At 37.6% G+C, this 18619-nt stretch overlaps 2 protein-coding genes and 1 long non-coding RNA gene across 3 annotated transcripts in view; 1 reads left to right on the top strand and 2 right to left on the bottom strand.

The window, feature by feature from the left end:
- The window catches only part of LOC134805146 (dynein axonemal heavy chain 5-like), a 30207-nt gene extending 22976 nt beyond the window's left edge, over nucleotides 1-7231 (bottom strand). Inside the window, exons 1-4 of the mRNA XM_063778448.1 lie at nucleotides 7120-7231; nucleotides 5449-5609; nucleotides 2616-2732; nucleotides 42-323 (exon numbers count right to left, since the gene is read on the bottom strand). Of these exons, the coding sequence (XP_063634518.1) occupies nucleotides 42-323; nucleotides 2616-2732; nucleotides 5449-5609; nucleotides 7120-7231 (672 nt within the window). The remainder of the gene's footprint in view (nucleotides 1-41; nucleotides 324-2615; nucleotides 2733-5448; nucleotides 5610-7119) is intronic.
- Nucleotides 1-18619, top strand: part of LOC134804157 (uncharacterized) — a 460972-nt gene that overhangs the window by 143512 nt on the left and 298841 nt on the right. The window lies entirely within an intron of this gene.
- Nucleotides 8340-9132, bottom strand: LOC134805145 (dynein axonemal heavy chain 5-like). Its single transcript, XM_063778447.1, has 2 exons — nucleotides 9021-9132; nucleotides 8340-8515 (listed from the first exon to the last, which is right to left on the bottom strand). The coding sequence occupies exons 1-2, from the start codon at nucleotides 9130-9132 to the stop codon at nucleotides 8340-8342; spliced, it is 288 nt and encodes a 95-aa protein (XP_063634517.1).

Here is an 18619-nt window from a genome sequence, read left to right as displayed (position 1 = left end):
AACATAACTTAGCATAGCATTATATCGGTGATAAATCTTACCTTAACCATCAACGAAGAAATCCTCTCCGACGTATTATAAAACTGTGACACACTATGAATCAACCGCACAGTCTGCAGCAGACTCAATATTGAGTCCTTGATCTTCACCGGATCGTCCAGGTACAACGAATGGCAGCACTTCTCCATGGCCTGGATGAACTTGGCGTTGTCTTTGGCCTCGTTGTAGCAGAAGGTGATCTTGTGGTCCGTGTCGCGCCAGAGTTTGATGACTTTGGAGTTGGCTAGTTGGAGGCAGGTTAGGGTTAGTTGGACTTCGTTGTCCTGTGCAAAAAATATGTTTAGGTAAGTTTTTAGCCACCGAAGTAAAAAAAGAGTGTTGTGAGTCTGACCACTACGTATCGTATGTGTCTGTCTGTGGCACCGGAGCTCTTAAACGGGTAAACCGATTTGGATGCAGTTTTTATTTATTTCAAAGCAGGTTTTCTAGCGGTGGTTCTTAGACATGTTTCATCTGTCTGCATATCGGCCCCTGATTGCACAGTGTATGTTTTTGCCCATGCTATTGTAGATTACATAAACGGATGATCATGTTGATAAATGATGACATACTTTAAGTTCATGATTTATTTAAAAAGGAATTGGTAGAAATAAGTGTTAAAGAAGATAAGTAATAGGAAGCAACAGACTCCAAGAATATCCAAAATATTTGGACCCGCAGGCCACACTGCAGTATGGATACATTCGGCTGGGCCAAAATATGGGGTCTTTGGTTGCTGCGGGGTCACTATGTAGGCTAGGCTTGACAGGTTTCGAAGGCCGGACCTCCACCGCGGGGCATAATGTGGAAACATCTGGCCTGGCCCCTATTTCACCACCGTGACAGGTGCGACAATTGTCGACATCACTGTTACTGACGTTACAGGCCTCCATAGGCTACGGTAACCACTTACGGACGGGCGGTGAGCTTGTTTGCCATCAACATGTTAATTAAAAAAAACTCCACTATATCGCCAGTTAATAAGTACTTATTTTGCGTAGCTAATGACAATTGTCACAAGAAATACGACAATTGTCACGAAAGTCCGACACAGAACTCATTTTCTGTCAAGAATTACCGAAAGTTATTTTAAATCTTGTGACAATTGCGGTATTGTAGTTTTTGTATATATGTAGGTAATGTGTATTATATAATATATATGTATTTAGTTGTGTATATATGTATATATTTGCTGTAGGTAAGCTGCTAACATTATAAGTAACTAAGAAACTTTTCGTTTTTATTATTATTATTCTTTTCTTTTCTTTTATTTACGCTGTTGGTACAGTACGGATGTCTACCGTCTCCAATTCTCCCTCAATTGCTCAAAGGTTAACTGGAAGAGATCCCTTGAAGGGATAAGTTCGCCTTTGTACTAATGACGAATGTTATTTTTCCTGTTTTGTTTTGATTTTTGTACAATAAAGTGTTTTACTACTACTACTACTACTACAATTGTCATCATTATCATCATAAACATCGCAAGAGAAATATCTGTTTTTTGCCGATATAATAAAGTTTTTTTAAATAATACAATGATGGTGACAAACAAGAATACGGCCCGCCCGATGGTAAGCGGTAACCGTAGCCCATGGATGCCTGTGCCATTTGTCGAATTGTCGCACCTGTCACCGTGGTGAAATAGGGGCCTGGTCTAATAATAACTCCTGCTAAAATCAAACCTTGGCCTACGCATAGTTTACGCGGAGCGGAGGCGGCCCTGGCCGTATGACTACTAGGGATACAAAACTAGACAGAAGGTAAAAAATTTAGATTATGGCCGATATCGGCACACAATTTAACTTTCACTATGCATAAACTTTTGAAACGCGGAGGCGGCCCTGTACAGCTACCACCAGTTTTGACATTGACATATTAGCTCGCGTCTACGTAAATTACTTTCTATACATCTCGCTTACACTAATATGCGAGTACGAGCGAGATGCATAGAAAGTAAGTTACTTAGACGTGAGTGAATATGTCAATGTCAAAACTGGTGGTAGTGGTACTGGCCATGTGACTACTAGGGATACAAAACTAATGAGAGAGGGAATAGTTATTTTATATTAATTTGAAAATCATATTTATTGCATGTTAAATATAAGATATGATACTATTAGAAGTGCCTATTAGAACAAATTAAATTATTTTCTGAATATTTGAATAATTGTAAACTGAAATAAATGTCATACTAAGAAAGAGGACGCTGGTTCGATTCCAGTCTTGGGCACTGGAGGCTTTGTTCATTTTTTTAGTAGGTACATTTATTTCAGTTTATAAATAATAAGATGTAATGTTTTGAAAAAATGCGTCTCGCCAAGTTTCCTTCCAGTCCTCCACTTTTGTTTTAATGCACTTAATTGAATTGAATTGAAATAGCAAAGGACAGAGACAAGTGGAAATCAATGGAGGAGGCCTTTACCTAGAAGGGGTCTAGCGAGGGTCTAGCGCACATAACAATATTAGGTACTTCAAAATCATATAGGTATAAGAAATGTATTTTTAAATACAATATTAACTAGATATATTCAAAGTGCTAAAAAAAAATTAAAAATATTTTTTTTTAATTTCTTTACCTGTAAGTAGGAAACTAGTTGGGAGAACTGTGCCCCCCTCTTCTTCCAGTATTCTAACTCGTCCTGTGGGCCGCTGGAATCTACTTCTCGACGCAGCTGCTCGCTTTCGCTCAGTATCTACAACAAATAAACTTGTTATGATAATTCTGAGGGTTTCCTGTGTTAAATACAGGGCTGCGTACATCACATACTATAATGTCTGTCCGTGGTGGTAGGTACAAATATAGATTTATTTTATTTTCCTTATTTGAGAAATAGAGGTCGGCGGAATTGTGGAAAACGCTGGGACCTCTGGGTATCGAATGGCTAACAAAGCTGTTCTGTCTCATTTTAAGAACATCAGAGATACCAGACTCCTGGCGAAAAAGCCTCCTAGTGCCGTTCTACAAGAACAAGGGAGAAGTGACCCAGTGCGGAAACTATCGAGGAATAAAATTAACATCCCACACCCTCAAAATATGGGAGCGTGTACTCAACCAGAGAATACAATTATTAACATCAATATCACCAAACCAATTCGGCTTTATTCCTTCCAAATCCACGACAGATGCAATCCAGACAGTAAGGATACTAATGGAAAAACATAGACTGAATAAAAAGAACCTCCATTTCATATTCATTGACTTAGAGAAGGCGTTTGACCGAGTGCCGATGAGACTTGTGTGGCAAGCATTAAGAGACCAAAATGTACCCGGATCAAAATCTCAGGGATCAAAACTCGGGTAAAAAGCCCAGCTGGTTTGAGCGACAGCTTTGAAGTCAAAGTAGGAGTACACCAGGGATCGGCTTTAAGCCCGTTACTCTTTAACCTGGTCATGGACTATCTAACAAAAGATGTTCAAGCTCCGCTACCATGGAGTCTGCTATATGCGGATGATGTTGCTTTAGTGGCCAAGACGCCTACACAACTCCAGAATGACCTATCGGATTGGATGACAGCCCTCGAAAAATACGGTCTCCGCGTCAGCAAGTCAAAAACTGAACACATGGAATGTCTGTACGATCCAAACCCAAATTATAGGGCAGCTACCCCGATGGAACACCTGTACCAAAAGTGACACAGTTTAAATACCTGGGCTCATTGATGACAGCAGACGCAAACATCGATGCAGACGTAGCGCACAGAGTAAACATGGGGTGGCAAAAATGGAGAAGCTTAACAGGAATCATGTGTGACCCTCTAATGCCAATCAAAACTAAGGGAAAGGTATACAAGACTGCAATAAGACCTGCTTTACTATACGGCGCCGAATGTTGGACTGTCAAACAAAGTCATGAACAGAAAATACATGTAAATGAAATGAAAATGTTGAGATGGTCGGGGGGTGTTACTAGACTAGATAAAATTAGAAACGAACTTGTAAGAGGTAGTTTCAAGGTAGCTCCAACACCTGAAAAAATAACAGAAAGTCGACTAAGATGGTACGGACACGTTATGCGAAGAGACGATGACAATATGGTTCGTAAGGCGCTGGAATTGCCCGAAATATAAAACGCGGTAGAGGGCGCCCGCCCGGCACCTGGTGGACAAACATGACCCGAACAATAAAGCATGCCAAGGTAGACATAACGACAATCCAGGACAGAAGTGCCTGGCGTAAATTAATTAGGAGAGCCGACCCCACCTAAAGTGGGAAAAGGGAAAGAAGAAGAAGAAGATTTGAGAAATAGAGGTTCCGTAGCCCAATGGCAAAAAACGGAACCCTTATGGATTCGTCATGTCTGTCTGTCTGTCTGTCCATCCGTATGTCACAGCCACTTTTTTCCGAAACTATAAGAACTATACTGTTGAAACTTGGTAAGTAGATGTATTCTGTAAACCGCATTAAGATTTTCATACAAAAATAGAAAAAAAAACAATAAATTTTGTGGGTTCCCCATACTAAACGGGTTGTGCACAAATCACGCGAGGTGTTTTCGACTAGTTTTTGACCCCCCCTCCCCTTGGTGAGATTTTTGATTACCCCCCTCCTCCACATAACCTCACGTGTATTTTTTTTTATCCGACCGGTCAAAAATTTCGCCAGGCGCTCCAAAATTTCGTAAAATAGACTCGCTATTTTGAATTGAAGTGCGAAGTGAAGATTTATGTTTAACGAAACCGAGAAAGAGTATCTTCCTACTTATGTGGTAGGTATTTTTTCTTAGTTTCGTTCACTGTAGAAAAATACACGTGAGGTCTCCTTCTGCCCCCCCTCCCCCAACGTGATCTGTCGTGATTTTTTCGTGACCCCCACAATAGGGGTATTGAACTTCGCGTGATTTCGTGATTTGTGCACAAGCCCTTAAAACTGAAACTCAAAAATTTTTTTTCATCAAACCCATACGTGTGGGGTATCTATGGATAGGTCTGCAAAAATGATATTGAGGTTTCTAATATTTTTTTTTTCTAAACTGAATAGTTTGCGCGAGAGACACTTCCAAAGTGGTAAAAAGTGTCCCCCCCCCCCCCCCCCCCAACCCTGTAACTTCTAAAATAAGAGAATGATAAAACTAAAAAAAAATATGATGTACGAATTTTTTTTAATACGTCATAAATCGTAAACCGCAATTTTATTATGTTACTTGCTGCTACGGAACCCTTCATGGGCGAGTCCGACTCACACTTGGCCGCTTTTTATTATTATTATTTCTAATTTAATGTGTACTTACTAACATTAGCATATTAAGATTAATTTTATTGTATCTAACAAATAATATGGGCTTATGTCTGGAATAAATGATTATTTGATTGACTACGTTTGTACAGAGAACCGAGCTTCACAAAATGATACAAATTTAAAAAATATGGTATGAGCTCTTAACTTTACAAAATTAAAGGCCATGAACCTACCTCCATAACTTTCTTGACCCACTCGTTGACCCGCTCCTCTAACACGGTAATAGTGTTGGGGTTCCTGGTCATCTCTTTGAGCTGCACGTGGTCTGTCACGGTCGCCATGTGAGACTGCCCGTCTTCGAACAGGTTCACTTGCCCGCACACGTCCTCGCATACTGCAAGTTGCATTAATAATAAGTAAATACATAATAGTTTTTTACAACAATCCATTCCAAGTTTATAATATTTGCAGTTTTTTAGCATTAAATTCATTGCAGAGTTTCATGTTAATAAGGCAAAAATTACATGTTTACAAGCAGAGTTCGGACGAATTCACTAATTAGGTTTGTTAGAGTTAGACTAAGAAAAGTCTGCAGAGATTTTGATAGCCCGCGCAGTGCAAGTGTTATTTCAAACGTCAAACTTCTATGAAATTATGACGTTTAAATAGGTAACACTTGCACTGCGTGAGCTATCAAAATAGCTGCAGACTTTTCTTGGTCTAACTCTATAATATTGTACACATGTTACGTTAGTTACTTTTTATAAAATATATTCATGGTAAACATATTTGCGGTTAGTATTTGGCAAATGATCGCGTGGATGTTATACGAGTATTTCAGCGCGAATTAAAAGTGCAGTTCATTTGAGTTCATCAATATCGATTCCATTTAATCACATTAAAGTCACGCAATCGTTTCAAATGCCGGCTATTTTTATATTTCTTTACTAGGAGTTCAGGAAAATAAGAAGCCTTGAATATTTCATAATATTATGCTTATGAAAGAAACTTAAAACGAAAGTGAAGTAACTTCTGCATGTGTGTGTAGGTACACACAGATGCTTGAAGACAAAATAATAAAGTCTCGAAAAATGTAAACATATAAAAAAATATTATTTACGTATATACGCTGTATTACCTAAAGTGTCATTCTATGGAACTTGCTAACTTAGAGGATATAACCAACGGAGACGCCATGTCTATAATTTTCGGTACAAAATAGTCTGCCGTTTTTTGCGGGAGAGGAGCACATCAAATGTATACGTAACGTCAAAATAGCCATGTCAGATAAACATCAGTCCATACATGTGGTTGACATGTGGTTGACCATTGGCCGCCTATTTTCGACAGAAGGGAACGCCTGTTAATGACCACTCCGAAGCTTGCTAACTATGTAAACAAACCGCCATATTAAAATTGTCTCGGAATGTCAATTTACTAGTGACTTTTGTTTACATAGTTAGCAAGTTCCATAGAATGACACTTTAGGTAATTCAGCGTATATACGTAAACAATATTTTTTAATATGTTTACATTTTTCGCCTTATTAGGTACAAAGGAGTAGCAATTTGTTCAAAAGTGCAAATTGTGCAAAAGTGTAAACATATATTTGACGTCGACTGTACGTCCCACTGCTGCTGGGCACAGACCTCATGCACAAGAGGGATTGGGCTAACTATAGACCCCAACTATAGACTACCCCACGCGGCCCTATGCGGGTTGGGGACTACACATACATCTTTCTTTAGTCGCATGTGCAAGTCGACCTCAGCCCCGGCAGCAGCTGGTTCTCGACGACGGGAAATCTGGTCTCGCGCTCAAGTACACGCGCGCTCCACTGTTGACTGGCAATTCACAACCCTATTACCAAGATATATGGTCCACTGAATCAGGAGTGTTGTTACCTTTGAGAGCGGAGCAGAACGACCTCAGCCCCGGCAGCAGCTGGTTCTTGACGATGGGGAACCTGGTCTCGTCCTCGTCGCCGTCCGCGCTAGGGTGCGCGAGCGCACTCATGTAAACGTACTCCACTATGCGCTCGATCGCTGTCACTAGACCCACCTTCTCGGCATTCAGGATGCCGCAGAATCTGAAGAAAATAGTTTATATAGCCGGTCAAACAAGTCTGTCAGTAAAAAAAGGCGCGATATTTAAATTGTTTGCCACTCTTTTCTACTAACGGTTCGGAAATGACTTTATATTTTATATTTGCTTCGGGTTGGTATGGTGAAAAATTTTGTGTTTCACTCGGGGGCAAATTTTGTTTAACCCTCGTGCTTTGAAACCCTCGCAACGCTCAATATTCCATTTTTCGAACCACTCGCTACACTCGTGGTTTAATTTTGGAAACTTTCTCTTGCTCGGGTATCAATATTATCACGAGCGGTTAAACAACAACTTTGCCCCCTTGTAAAACAAATAACTATAGTAACGTTGAGAAAAAAATACATAGAGTGCTCACTCCATACATCAGTTTTGGTACCAAAACGACTATTATATTCGCAGTCGACATCTAGCATCGAGTAGCGGAATTATCAGTACTGCTACTTGACAATAGATGTTCCGACGACCGAAAAGTCTAGAGCTCGACAATTTTCAGCTAATACAATAACCGGATTAACCGGACTCTATTTTCAACTCCTTCTGCTTTTAATATTAGTTGTAAATTGTTGTTCAATACAATTTTCGTGAGTCGCTAGTAACTAGAGAATTCTAGTATCAAGTAGTGGTACTGATAGTTGACGACCGGTCTGGTCTAGTGGATAGTGACCCTGTCTGCTAAGCCGATGGTCCTGGGTTCGAATCCCAGTAAGGGCATTTATTTGTGTGATGAACACTAATATTTGTTCCTGAGTCATGGTTGTTTTCTATGTATATAAGTATGTATTTATCTATACAAGTATGTGTATCGTCGCCTAGTACCCATAGTACAAGCCTTGCTTAGTTTGGGGCTAGGTTTGATCTGTGTAAGATGTCCCCAATATTTATTTATTTATTTATTTTTTATAATTCTGCTACTCGATGCTAGATGTCGACTGCTAAAATAACAGTCGTTTTGGTACTAAAACTGACAAAACTGATGTATGGAGTGAGCACTATCTTACTATATTTATCTATGATCTACTCACAGATCCTTGTGGAAACCCTCCTCAGGCAGTTGTTTACTGACATTAATCCGAAACATGTATATGCAGACGCCTGTGAACTTGACGTCCCATCCGTCGGACAGGAACAATTTCCTTTTCATTGTGACTTGCGGCGGCGGCTGTCTACCCTGTCCCTGTTGACGGGGCTTTGTGCCTGTAATCATAAATTTCCTTTCATTAGGACGTAAATAGCACATGATGCAACAGGTAAAGGTTGGGATATAAGGTATTAACAGTCCGATTCAGGTACCTAGTACAAGGCGAAATTTTTTTAACAACATTATTTTCTAAAACGACAAAACAAAATGCTTGTTCCATACATTTAAGCCAATCAGATGTCTATGTTGTCCATAGAAAAGCTATTTTTTCGTTATCTTGGCGTTGGTCCTGTAGTAAAAGTTGTTGAGTGATCTATATATTTCCCTTACATAACAGAGTATACAAAAGTTGCTTGGTAAGTAAATATAGCCGTTGACTTGTTGTGATTGGAGAGGTCGAGGGAACGCTGCCCAACCCGATGGAGTAAATAGATATACAATATTCTCAATAACAAACTTATACGACTCCTTGTATGTCACCGAAAAATCATTTAAAGGGAAAGTTTAACAAGGAATCAGCCTCAGTACTGAGGAAATTAACACCAGGAGTACTAAAGTTACCTTCGACCGGCGCGCGTTCTACCACTTCCTCCACGTCCTGGTAGTACCAGAGCAGCTTGTTGCGCATGTGCGGGAGGAACAGCTGGTTGATGTCGTCCAGCTGAAAAACCATAGTTTATTTTCCAGTAGGAGGTTTATCTTTTCTTATTAGCCTTGGTACTTTACATGTGTGGAAGGTACCCTATTTGTTTACGTTTTTACTTGGTCGGCCTAGAATAGAAAAGTGCCATTTTGATCCCTCCTAACAGGGAAAATAGCCCTTTTTCGAACAGGTGATATGAAAACATTATGTCACAATAAAATTTGCGCAGTTGACAGCTCTGTTTTTTCTCAGTACTAGGTAGCACCGCATGTACCAGGCTGCCAGAAACGCAAGGGTCTCCCTCGAGTTTAAAATCGACACAGTGTTGAATCTCGGGCGCAAGCCGTCACTAACATTCACGCGGTTTACTAGAACTACATAGGATTAATGTATACTTAGTTACAGTCGTGCAAGAGTTGGAAGGTGAACTCCTGCACTCCTGCGCCTTACTCTATACCTACTTCCCGTGGACCACCAGCTCACCATGTTCCCCTCGAAGACGTGGTCCATGATGGCGTGCCGCGGGAGCCCCGTGCCATCGATGAGGAGTTGGAAGGTGAACTCCAGCCTGGGGTCCATCTCCCCCCTCCTTGCTTTGCGCTCGCATTCTTCTCTTCTTTTCTAGAAAAACATACCATAGTAAAATAATAGATACTTTGAACAGCTGAATATAAATTATTATGTGTTTTCGCGAATCAAAGGAAGATGATTCATTAACCCCTGTGGAATCTTTTTCTATTTACCGACAAGGTTCAGATTGCCGCGCCGCGCACGACAGCGTGGCGTTCAATGGGTTAAAGCCTACTCCAAGTCAGACAGGTAGAGCGTTTTCACCTTCGAGCAACACCGGCTTCCGACAAAGTTTTCACATTGTCCGATACGATATCGGATCGGACAATGTAAAAACGCTCTCAGGAGAGGAAGATCATCACGGACATCACGGTCTACTGGTATAAGTACCCAAAACTGAAGGTGTTACAATAAGACCAACCACCAAATCTGTACAATTTAGTTATTCTTATTATTTACATTTAATAGGTGATATTGATACATACGTGGGGATGAGATAAGGGAAACTACTGCTTGCTGTTAGCGTACTGACGTGTATTCGTAAGTTAGCGCGGTGGGTGTGTGCGTGGGCACACATACATATATGCAACACATATAAGCATACGTCGTTATCGCAGGAGCAACAACGATTTGACAGTAGTAAAGATAAATAATAGCAGAAGTGACATTCCTATCGAGTAACGTTTACATATATGTATGTACCTACCTATATTACTTACTTTACTCTTTGTATGTACCTATGGGCTCAAAATGTAGCAGAATCGAATTTAGATAAAATTTTGTTAATCTATTACTAAAATCACATAAAATACTTTCAGAAATAAATACTGATATAAATAATTGAACACCAATGTGACTTATTTTTCAAGTTGACACGTTGACTTACAGGTTTACATAGTGAAATACGAGATTAATTGACCTTTTCCAGCGAAAACTTTATGCTAGATATGAAGAACCTCTTAGAGGTTTAAATGTGTAGGCAGTATATTCCACTTTTACAAAACAGAGGTCCTGTTACATGTGTTCTTTGACAGGCTTCTTATATTTGCTCCCGCGATAACGATAAGGGATTTTATAAAATGATTTTAAAATATTTACTTAAATTAAAAGTCAACAAGTCAAAAATACAATGGCAGTTACCACACTCTTATATCCAAATTTCAAACTTAAATAATGTGTTTTTGCGTATTTATCAGACCTGCAAAATGTCCATAACATCTTCCTCCTCTTCCTCACTAGATCCCGCTTTCAAACCGGCCACGAACATATTCGACTGCCAAGCTACTGGTAGCTAACTAACGGTAATTGTAATAGCTATCACAGCCAACTGATATCCACCACAAATCTCAGAGTAATATGTAGACATATTATCACTAATTAATCACTTCAGTTATTGAGGTAATAGAAAAATGACAACTGTAATAACATTTAGAGTTACGTTAGAAAATTTTAAATGTGCCTTCATTTTATTGAATCCAGCAACAGACGAGTGGTGTGATGACTTGATGCACATAACTAAATAATTATGTACCTAATTGTATTATTATTGTAATTTGTTACTAAGAATATAGACCGGTACTTAAAATGTATAATTGTTATGTTAACTCAATCTGCACCAAGTTAGAAAATGACCCAGCACATATCAACTATTTACGTTAGACCCAAATTTTGTACCTACTCGTACTAATTAAAAGTATCAAATAATAATTAAGTAAGTTATTCCTCTGTCTTTACGACATAGATGTTTATAATTGTAATAAAAAGTCAGAAAGTATTTGTCCGAATCCTATAAAATTAGCCTTATTAAGTTTAGTGAAGCCAGGACGATCCTCGGCCGGCGTCCAACGCGAACTATCAGGTAACAAAGGTTCAAATATAGTAGTAATATGCAAAGTGAACGGACAGACAAGTGGGGGTGTCATTAAAGGGGGTGGTACGGAGTCGCACTTGCTTGTTGTCGCACGCAATAGCTTGGAATTAATTGAGTTTTAATTTGAGTTAATGTATAGGGTTTATAAATAGGATATAGCATAGGACGGCTTAATTTAGATAATTATTCTTTTTAACTTTGCAAAATTTTTGTTAACCCTTTACCAGGCTGACATTTCAAAAATGACAATCGAATGTCAGTCTTACTCATCGAAAATAGAACACGTGTTTGAAGTGCCGTTTGTGGGAAATATATATCCCTTAGCCTGGTAAAGGGTTAATTATTGTTCTTATTTACACCAATTTGCCCTTTAATCCAATATTGGTAAAGTTATTTACTTTATACCTGAACTAGCGACCCGCCCCGGCTTCGCACGGGTTAACAAATTATACATATAAACCTTCTTCAAGAATCACTTTATTGATAGGTGAAAACCGCATGAAAATCCGTTCAGTAGTTTTTGAGTTTATCGCGAACATACAAACAAACGCACAAACAGACAGACGCAGCGGGGACTTTGTTTTATAAGGTGTAGTGATTATGATACTTTTAATGCTATGAAATGCCAGTACTATCACATCGAAGAAAACAATAAATATACTTTTTTATTTCTCATGGTTTAAAAGTTTACTTATTGTTTATCTATGTAGCGGGTTGAAAGTGATACGTTTCGGCGTGGTTTCGTTGTTAGAGGGAGTTTTACTTTCCAAATACATACTTGAGCACAATCCTGTTAATCAATGTAACTTATAACTTTCATTTCAAAAATATTACAAAAGCATAAATTGTAGGTACAGTCAGCCCAGAAAGTGGTCTACCACTTTTCGACTCTATCAATCAGATGATAGACCACTTTCTTGGCTGACCGTGCACAAAACAACTCTGAATCTTAGGGCATTTAGTAACTGGAGACGTCATGGCTATCATTTTCTGTACTAAACAGTCTGCCGACAGTTTGTACCTGTTTGTACGTAACTGTTAGAAATATAGCAATGCAATTGCACCTTTGTGGTGGTTTTATTTGTCTCAATGACGTGTAGTTTAAAACTTACTTATATACTGATTTATTAGTGCATACAAACTTAATATAATGTAATATATACAGATACTAGAAACAAAACAAAATTAAATAGCTAACCTACAAAACTTAAAAACGAAATCTAAAAATAAATAAAACTAATCTTAAAATAAATAATTACAAACTATCCCCCTGCGGAATGGTGATTTACTTAAATAGTCATGTCAGTCCATACAAACGATTGCACAATTGTGCAAGAGGGGTAAGCTCTTAAAGGCGACTCCAGTTATTAAATGCTCTAAGCTCTGAATCGATCACGGGTTTGACAATTTTCTGACAATACGTCATAATGTCATAAACATGCCATAATCATAAAAGTATAGTACTCAGACTTATCTGAAGTTTAATCATTAGAAAGAAAAGTAGTCTACTCGTATAAAAATCGTCACTACTTTTTAGAGTTAGACCAAGAAAAGTCTGCAACGATTTTGATAGCATACGCAGTGCAAGTGTTATTTACACGTCATAATTTCAGAGAAGTTTGACGTTCAAATAACACTTGCACTACGTGTGCTATCAAAATCGTTGCAGACTTATTTTGGTCTAACTCTAGTAGAGATTTTGAGATAAGTACATAGCCACAGACATAGCTAACTCTATAGGCACCGACTTGGCATGCGACAGTGTGATAATACCACAAAATATTAGCCTAGAAATAGCCCTTTATGAACGAGTAATAATTTAATAAAACCGATCGATTAATAGGGAATATTACGCAAAACTCTGCGTAGAGGGCGTCACTAACTCAATCACATGCCCTACCGTGAAACACGACATTCCAAGTTCGGTGTCTGCCTCTTTATCACTCTTGCATATTCGATCGATAGAGAGGCAGATAACGAAATTTCGATTTTCGCGTTTCGCGGTAGGCCACCTGTAAACAAACCGCCTTGGATCAATGTCATAGTAAAAACTTCTAGTATGTATAAATTACTCTATGGTTTACTAAACAAATTAGTGCTGCACTCTGGCGGCAAAACATTGTAGTAATATTCCCTATTATTTCCAATTTTCACTTTCCCAATAAACGCCCGTCGAAAACTATTTTACCAGGATCGCATAACGCCCAAAGAACCATGTCTTAGTTCCGTTCACAATGGAATATAGACCACAAGTCTTACAAATTAGGGCATATTTTAGCTTGAACTGCATTATTCTCTTAAAGATTCAACCATATGTATATAGAAGTAAGGTTCTATTTCGTTTAATATGACTAAAGTATTAGTAAAACAATCTTGATACCTAGATGTCCTGCGTTATACAAATGATTGATTTATGGGTGCAAGCGGGACGGATGTACTTCCGTTGCACCTGCATTTTCAGGAGGATGTACCCTGGCTATTGTGGAAGTAGAAAAGGTTTGCTATTGGAGAAAATTGTATAAGTAAAAGCTATAGAGATGTAGTGGATAATTATTTCCAGCGTATTTTTAACGGAAACGTAATACGAACGTGACTTGCTATTTCAGTCAGTCTCGGTACAAAAAGTACTGACGTTGACTGAGGTAGCATGACAAATACTTAACGTTTCCGAGAAAATACGATGGAAAACAATTACCGTAAAACGGGGTGAGTAGACTGAGTAGGTTTCGCGGGGAGAGGTGCTACAAAAATAATGTATTCCAATTTAAAATGGAGCTATAGTAATACGCATAATAAAAAAAATCTATCCAACAATCTTCCAAAATCACCTTTGTATGAAAACCCCTCTCACCCCAAATACGAGGCACTACGGGGTGGGGTGGGTTTTCCTCTTTATCGTCAAAGTTATGAAATGGAACTACCCAAAATAAAATAAAAACTAAAATACAAACGTCCGGAACACTTATTATATACAATACACCATTCAGTTTTCATATGTAAAAATAAAATGTTATCGAGGTTTGAATTTCAGTTTTGACCCTACTCACCCCATTTTACGGTATAAAGTACATCTGTACACTGTATATTGTGTGCGGGTTAAATTTAGGTGTGTGAGTGCATACAATGTCTGTTATTAAACTTATTTGAATTCGCTTAGCACTTAAGAAACAATTAAGAAAACCATATGCAGTATTGCCAATCAAAAGGATAGTTTTAAAATAGTTATTTACGATACAAGTGCGGAAAAGAGGAAATTCGAAACGAAAAGTGCTATTCTACGCACTAGTGCGGGAAAATAGGACCATATGTACTGTAAATATAATTTGCATCGATTCTCTATAAAAGTTGTTTGTTTGAAAGGCGTAAGGTACAAAAGGAACCGTTATGGTGCGACTCTGTCTGTCCGCCTGTCTTTCGAATCTCGAGAACTACTTAAATTTGAAATAGTCATGACTCATAAATTAGGACGCTAAAACACTTGAATCCCTCACTACGCTTAGGATTCCTATTCAGTTTCCCGCGCTACGCTCGGGATTCAATTATAGAATATTATAGAATCCTTCGCTTTGTTCAGGATTCAATGTACGCCCACGCCGTAAATATCATGTAGCTCAATTTTGGCACAATAGTTTCCAAAACTTAACAATCTTACACGAGGCACGAGCGGGGATAGTACCTACCAACAACCAGGAAACTATAAGACAGCAAGAGTAATCCACATTCAATGCATACATGCACTTGCAACCGTATGTTTGTCTCTTTTTAACCTCTGCCGTTTAACGTTAAACAGAAAGAGTGCAACGTCTTTTTAAAGACTGAAAGAGCTGATTTCATGATTACCTGCATTAATATTTAATAAGATGTAGTCATAAGGCGGTTGAACTCTCGCGAATGTGATACGGTCAAGGGTAGAGCGTAATTTTCTAATTAAAGTTACATTTTCTTGATGTAAAATGTAATGATGTTTACCATTATGTCGTAGACCAAAGCGTAGCGACGTAGCCAGTGCTACGAATAACGTAGCGCTTCAATTTGTATTGTTAAACACGAAGATTAGACAGATGGCGCGATTCGGGAAATGAATTAGAGATTCACTAGATAGGAAATAGTAAAGATATGTGACGATCCACGGCAAAAGGTACCTTATGGCGGCCGCAATAATATTGGAGCGGCGTTAATAATAGCGTAAGCGCCAACCGCCATAAGGCACCCGCCGAGACTTGCGGCCCGATTCGAACTATGCTTGTAGGAAGTCACAGCGGTACGATACCGATCTGTCAGTGTCGAAAGTTACGTTTTTTCGTATGGTATCGTTCCTATTGCTCGAATCGGGCCGTTCTTATCATTGTTATTACTTATTATAGGTATGGTGCAGCGGGGCATTTTCGACTGCGGGGTAATTTCAACTAATCGAAATATCTTCCATGTTTTACATTATTAACTAGAGTGCCAGGGTGCCATATATGTCCAGATAGCGAAAAAGATGTGCTGTGTGCAGTGATCGTACATTTTCCAGCATTTTTGGTACAGCAGAGTGGTGTTAACGGAATTGGTATAGATAATTTCAACTGAAATGGTAAATTAAGGTTAATATTAACGTAATTAACGCTAATTAATCATTAGGGTTGAAATTATTTACCAATTTCGTTAACAACACTTCGCTGCACCAAAAATGCTGGAAAATGTACGTTCACTGGTTGTGTGTGACTCTAGTTAATAATGTAAAACATGGAAGATTAGGGTGGTTCAAAAAACATTTTTTTTTATTGTCCTACGGGGCACCCCCTTATTTTGTTACACTTATTATGCTGATAAAATACACCAAGTTTCGTAATTTTATCTCAACTACAAGGGGGTGCTACAACACTTTGAAATTTTTCATAGTTGTATGAAATCCAAAAAAAAAAAGTTTTTATTATTCAGAATTTTATTTGAGTATCTGATTTCACACTATTTGCACATGTGATTTATAAGTTTTTAAGTAGAAAAACATTTTTATTTCTATTTTTTATAATTTTTCAAAAGTAAGATTTTTTGAATTTCACCTAAAAAAATCATAAAAACTAGAAATAAAAATATTTTTTTACTTAATAACTTTTAAATCACACTTTCAAATAATGTGAAAACCACTACTTACATAAAAATCTTAAAAAAAAATAAAAATCTTACTTTTGAAACATTATAAAAAATAGAAATAAAAATGTTTTTCTACTCAAAAACTTATAAATCACATGTGCAAATAGTGTGAAACCAGATACTTAAATAAAATTCTGAATAATAAATACTTTTTTTTTTGGATTTCATACAACTTTGAAAAATTTCAAAGTGTTGTAGCACCCCCTTGTAGTTGAGATAAGATTACAAAACTTGGCGTATTTTGTCAACATAACAAGTGTAACAAAATGAGGGGGTGCCGCTTCTTCTAACTAGAGTTTGAATTTTTCCCATACAAACGTGAACCACCCTAATGGAAGATATTTCAATAGTTGAAATAATTTTCAAAATTGCTTTATTAGGGTTAGATATGAGGATATCAAGTATCATTTGTGGTATATTGTACAAAAAAAAAATCAGCCATATCGTATCTGGAGGAGCCCAAACTTGGTATGTTTTGAAAATGATTATTGTTTTAATTTAAAATAATGGCTGAAATGTAATGATGTGGTATATTTTTAGAATCGCCTCAAAAAGCCCTTTCATATAATACCACACACGATAGGTTTTCAAATTATTATTTTTTCCATAAAAAAAAAGAATGACTCGGTCCCAAGGGAAATTTTTTTAAGAACTGCGGGTCAAAAAATTTGTTTTGACATCTAGTATTATACGTGTGCTAAATGGCTAACCTGTACGTTGATTTGCGGTTTTTCTATGAAATTGGAAATAAAACGATTATCAGCGGTTTATTAGATTTGACAGACGTATGATTGTGAAATATAAAAGTTCAATACTTTCAATAGAAGTAAAGTACCTCTACCTTCCACAAATAGGGTATTTGACTACTAGTCAAATCAGTTTCTTTTTTCGAACTGTTGAAACGAATGAAACACAATCAAATTACCTACTCTTTATAATAGAAATTGTGTCTAAGAATAACTGCTGTCTACGTTTCTCTATTAATCTTCTGGTGCTTTATTTCTTCCATGGTATAAAATCATTTATTTTAAATACAGTCAAAGACCGTATAATGGCGTGTTGAAATATTTGTGAACGCCTTGGCTGCTCCGAAAAATCAGATGGAATAGAATAGAATAGAAAAACATTACTTGCAAAAACGATCTACATACTGCACCACATAGATTAAAAGAAAATCTTATTCACTAAACACGGCGACTGAACATCTGTTTATTTAACGCTTTTACAAGCGAGCGTGATGGGCACCTTTGCGTCGGGGGCAGCCTGGGACGGGCTTCAGTAGGTAATTTATTTTATACATATTTAGTTTATAAGAGGGGAGGCCTTTGCCCAGCAGTGGGACACACTAATAGGCTAAAGAAAAAAAAAAGTTTATATTTATATTTAAGTTTAGTTTTTAATAATAAAATAAACTAACTTATCTATAAAATAAAACTAAATTAAAACTAAAAACTAATACTAAATAAAATAAAATAAAATAAAATAAAATAAAAATACGTCTAAGAAATTGGGCCCCTTTGGCATGGTGCCGAGGACGCTGGCAGCATTTCCCCGCTGTATTGCGAAGCTAATACGTTGAGCGAGAAAGCTGCCAGCTCTTCGGTCACCAGTGAAATCGATAAGCCTTAATTAGTTTTATGTTAAGATTAATGTGTTATTTTAGTTAAGAAATAAACATTAACGAGAACACTTATTTTATATTTAAAATCACATTTATGTACTTACAAAACTGCTTATAGCCTTCCCCACCATTATAAAATCCATTTCGAACAATCTTCAACACAAACTTTTAAAGAAAATACAACTTCCACATTCAGTTCAAGGCCCGATGATAGAAAAACTTATTAGAACCGGCTTTCATTAACGCATGATATGTGAAAAAGCATTAAAAATAAATTAGATTAGCATAGGTCGGTACAAACAGCAAAACTGTACAGTCTA

The sequence above is a fragment of the Cydia splendana genome, chromosome Z, assembly GCF_910591565.1.
Source record: "Cydia splendana chromosome Z, ilCydSple1.2, whole genome shotgun sequence".
NCBI lineage: Eukaryota > Metazoa > Arthropoda > Insecta > Lepidoptera > Tortricidae > Cydia > Cydia splendana.
The sequence above is the reverse complement of the archived record's forward strand: the minus strand, read 5'-3'. Positions and strand labels throughout refer to the sequence as shown.

Bases quoted from the DNA above. Each gene is read 5' to 3' on its own strand.
- LOC134805145 (XM_063778447.1), bottom strand. From the start codon at position 9,132: ATGGTTTTTCAGCTGGACGACATCAACCAGCTGTTCCTCCCGCACATG. The intron at 8,516-9,020 runs GTAACTTTAGTA...TTATGATTACAG, and splicing joins AGAACGCGCGCCGGTCGAAG to GCACAAAGCCCCGTCAACAG.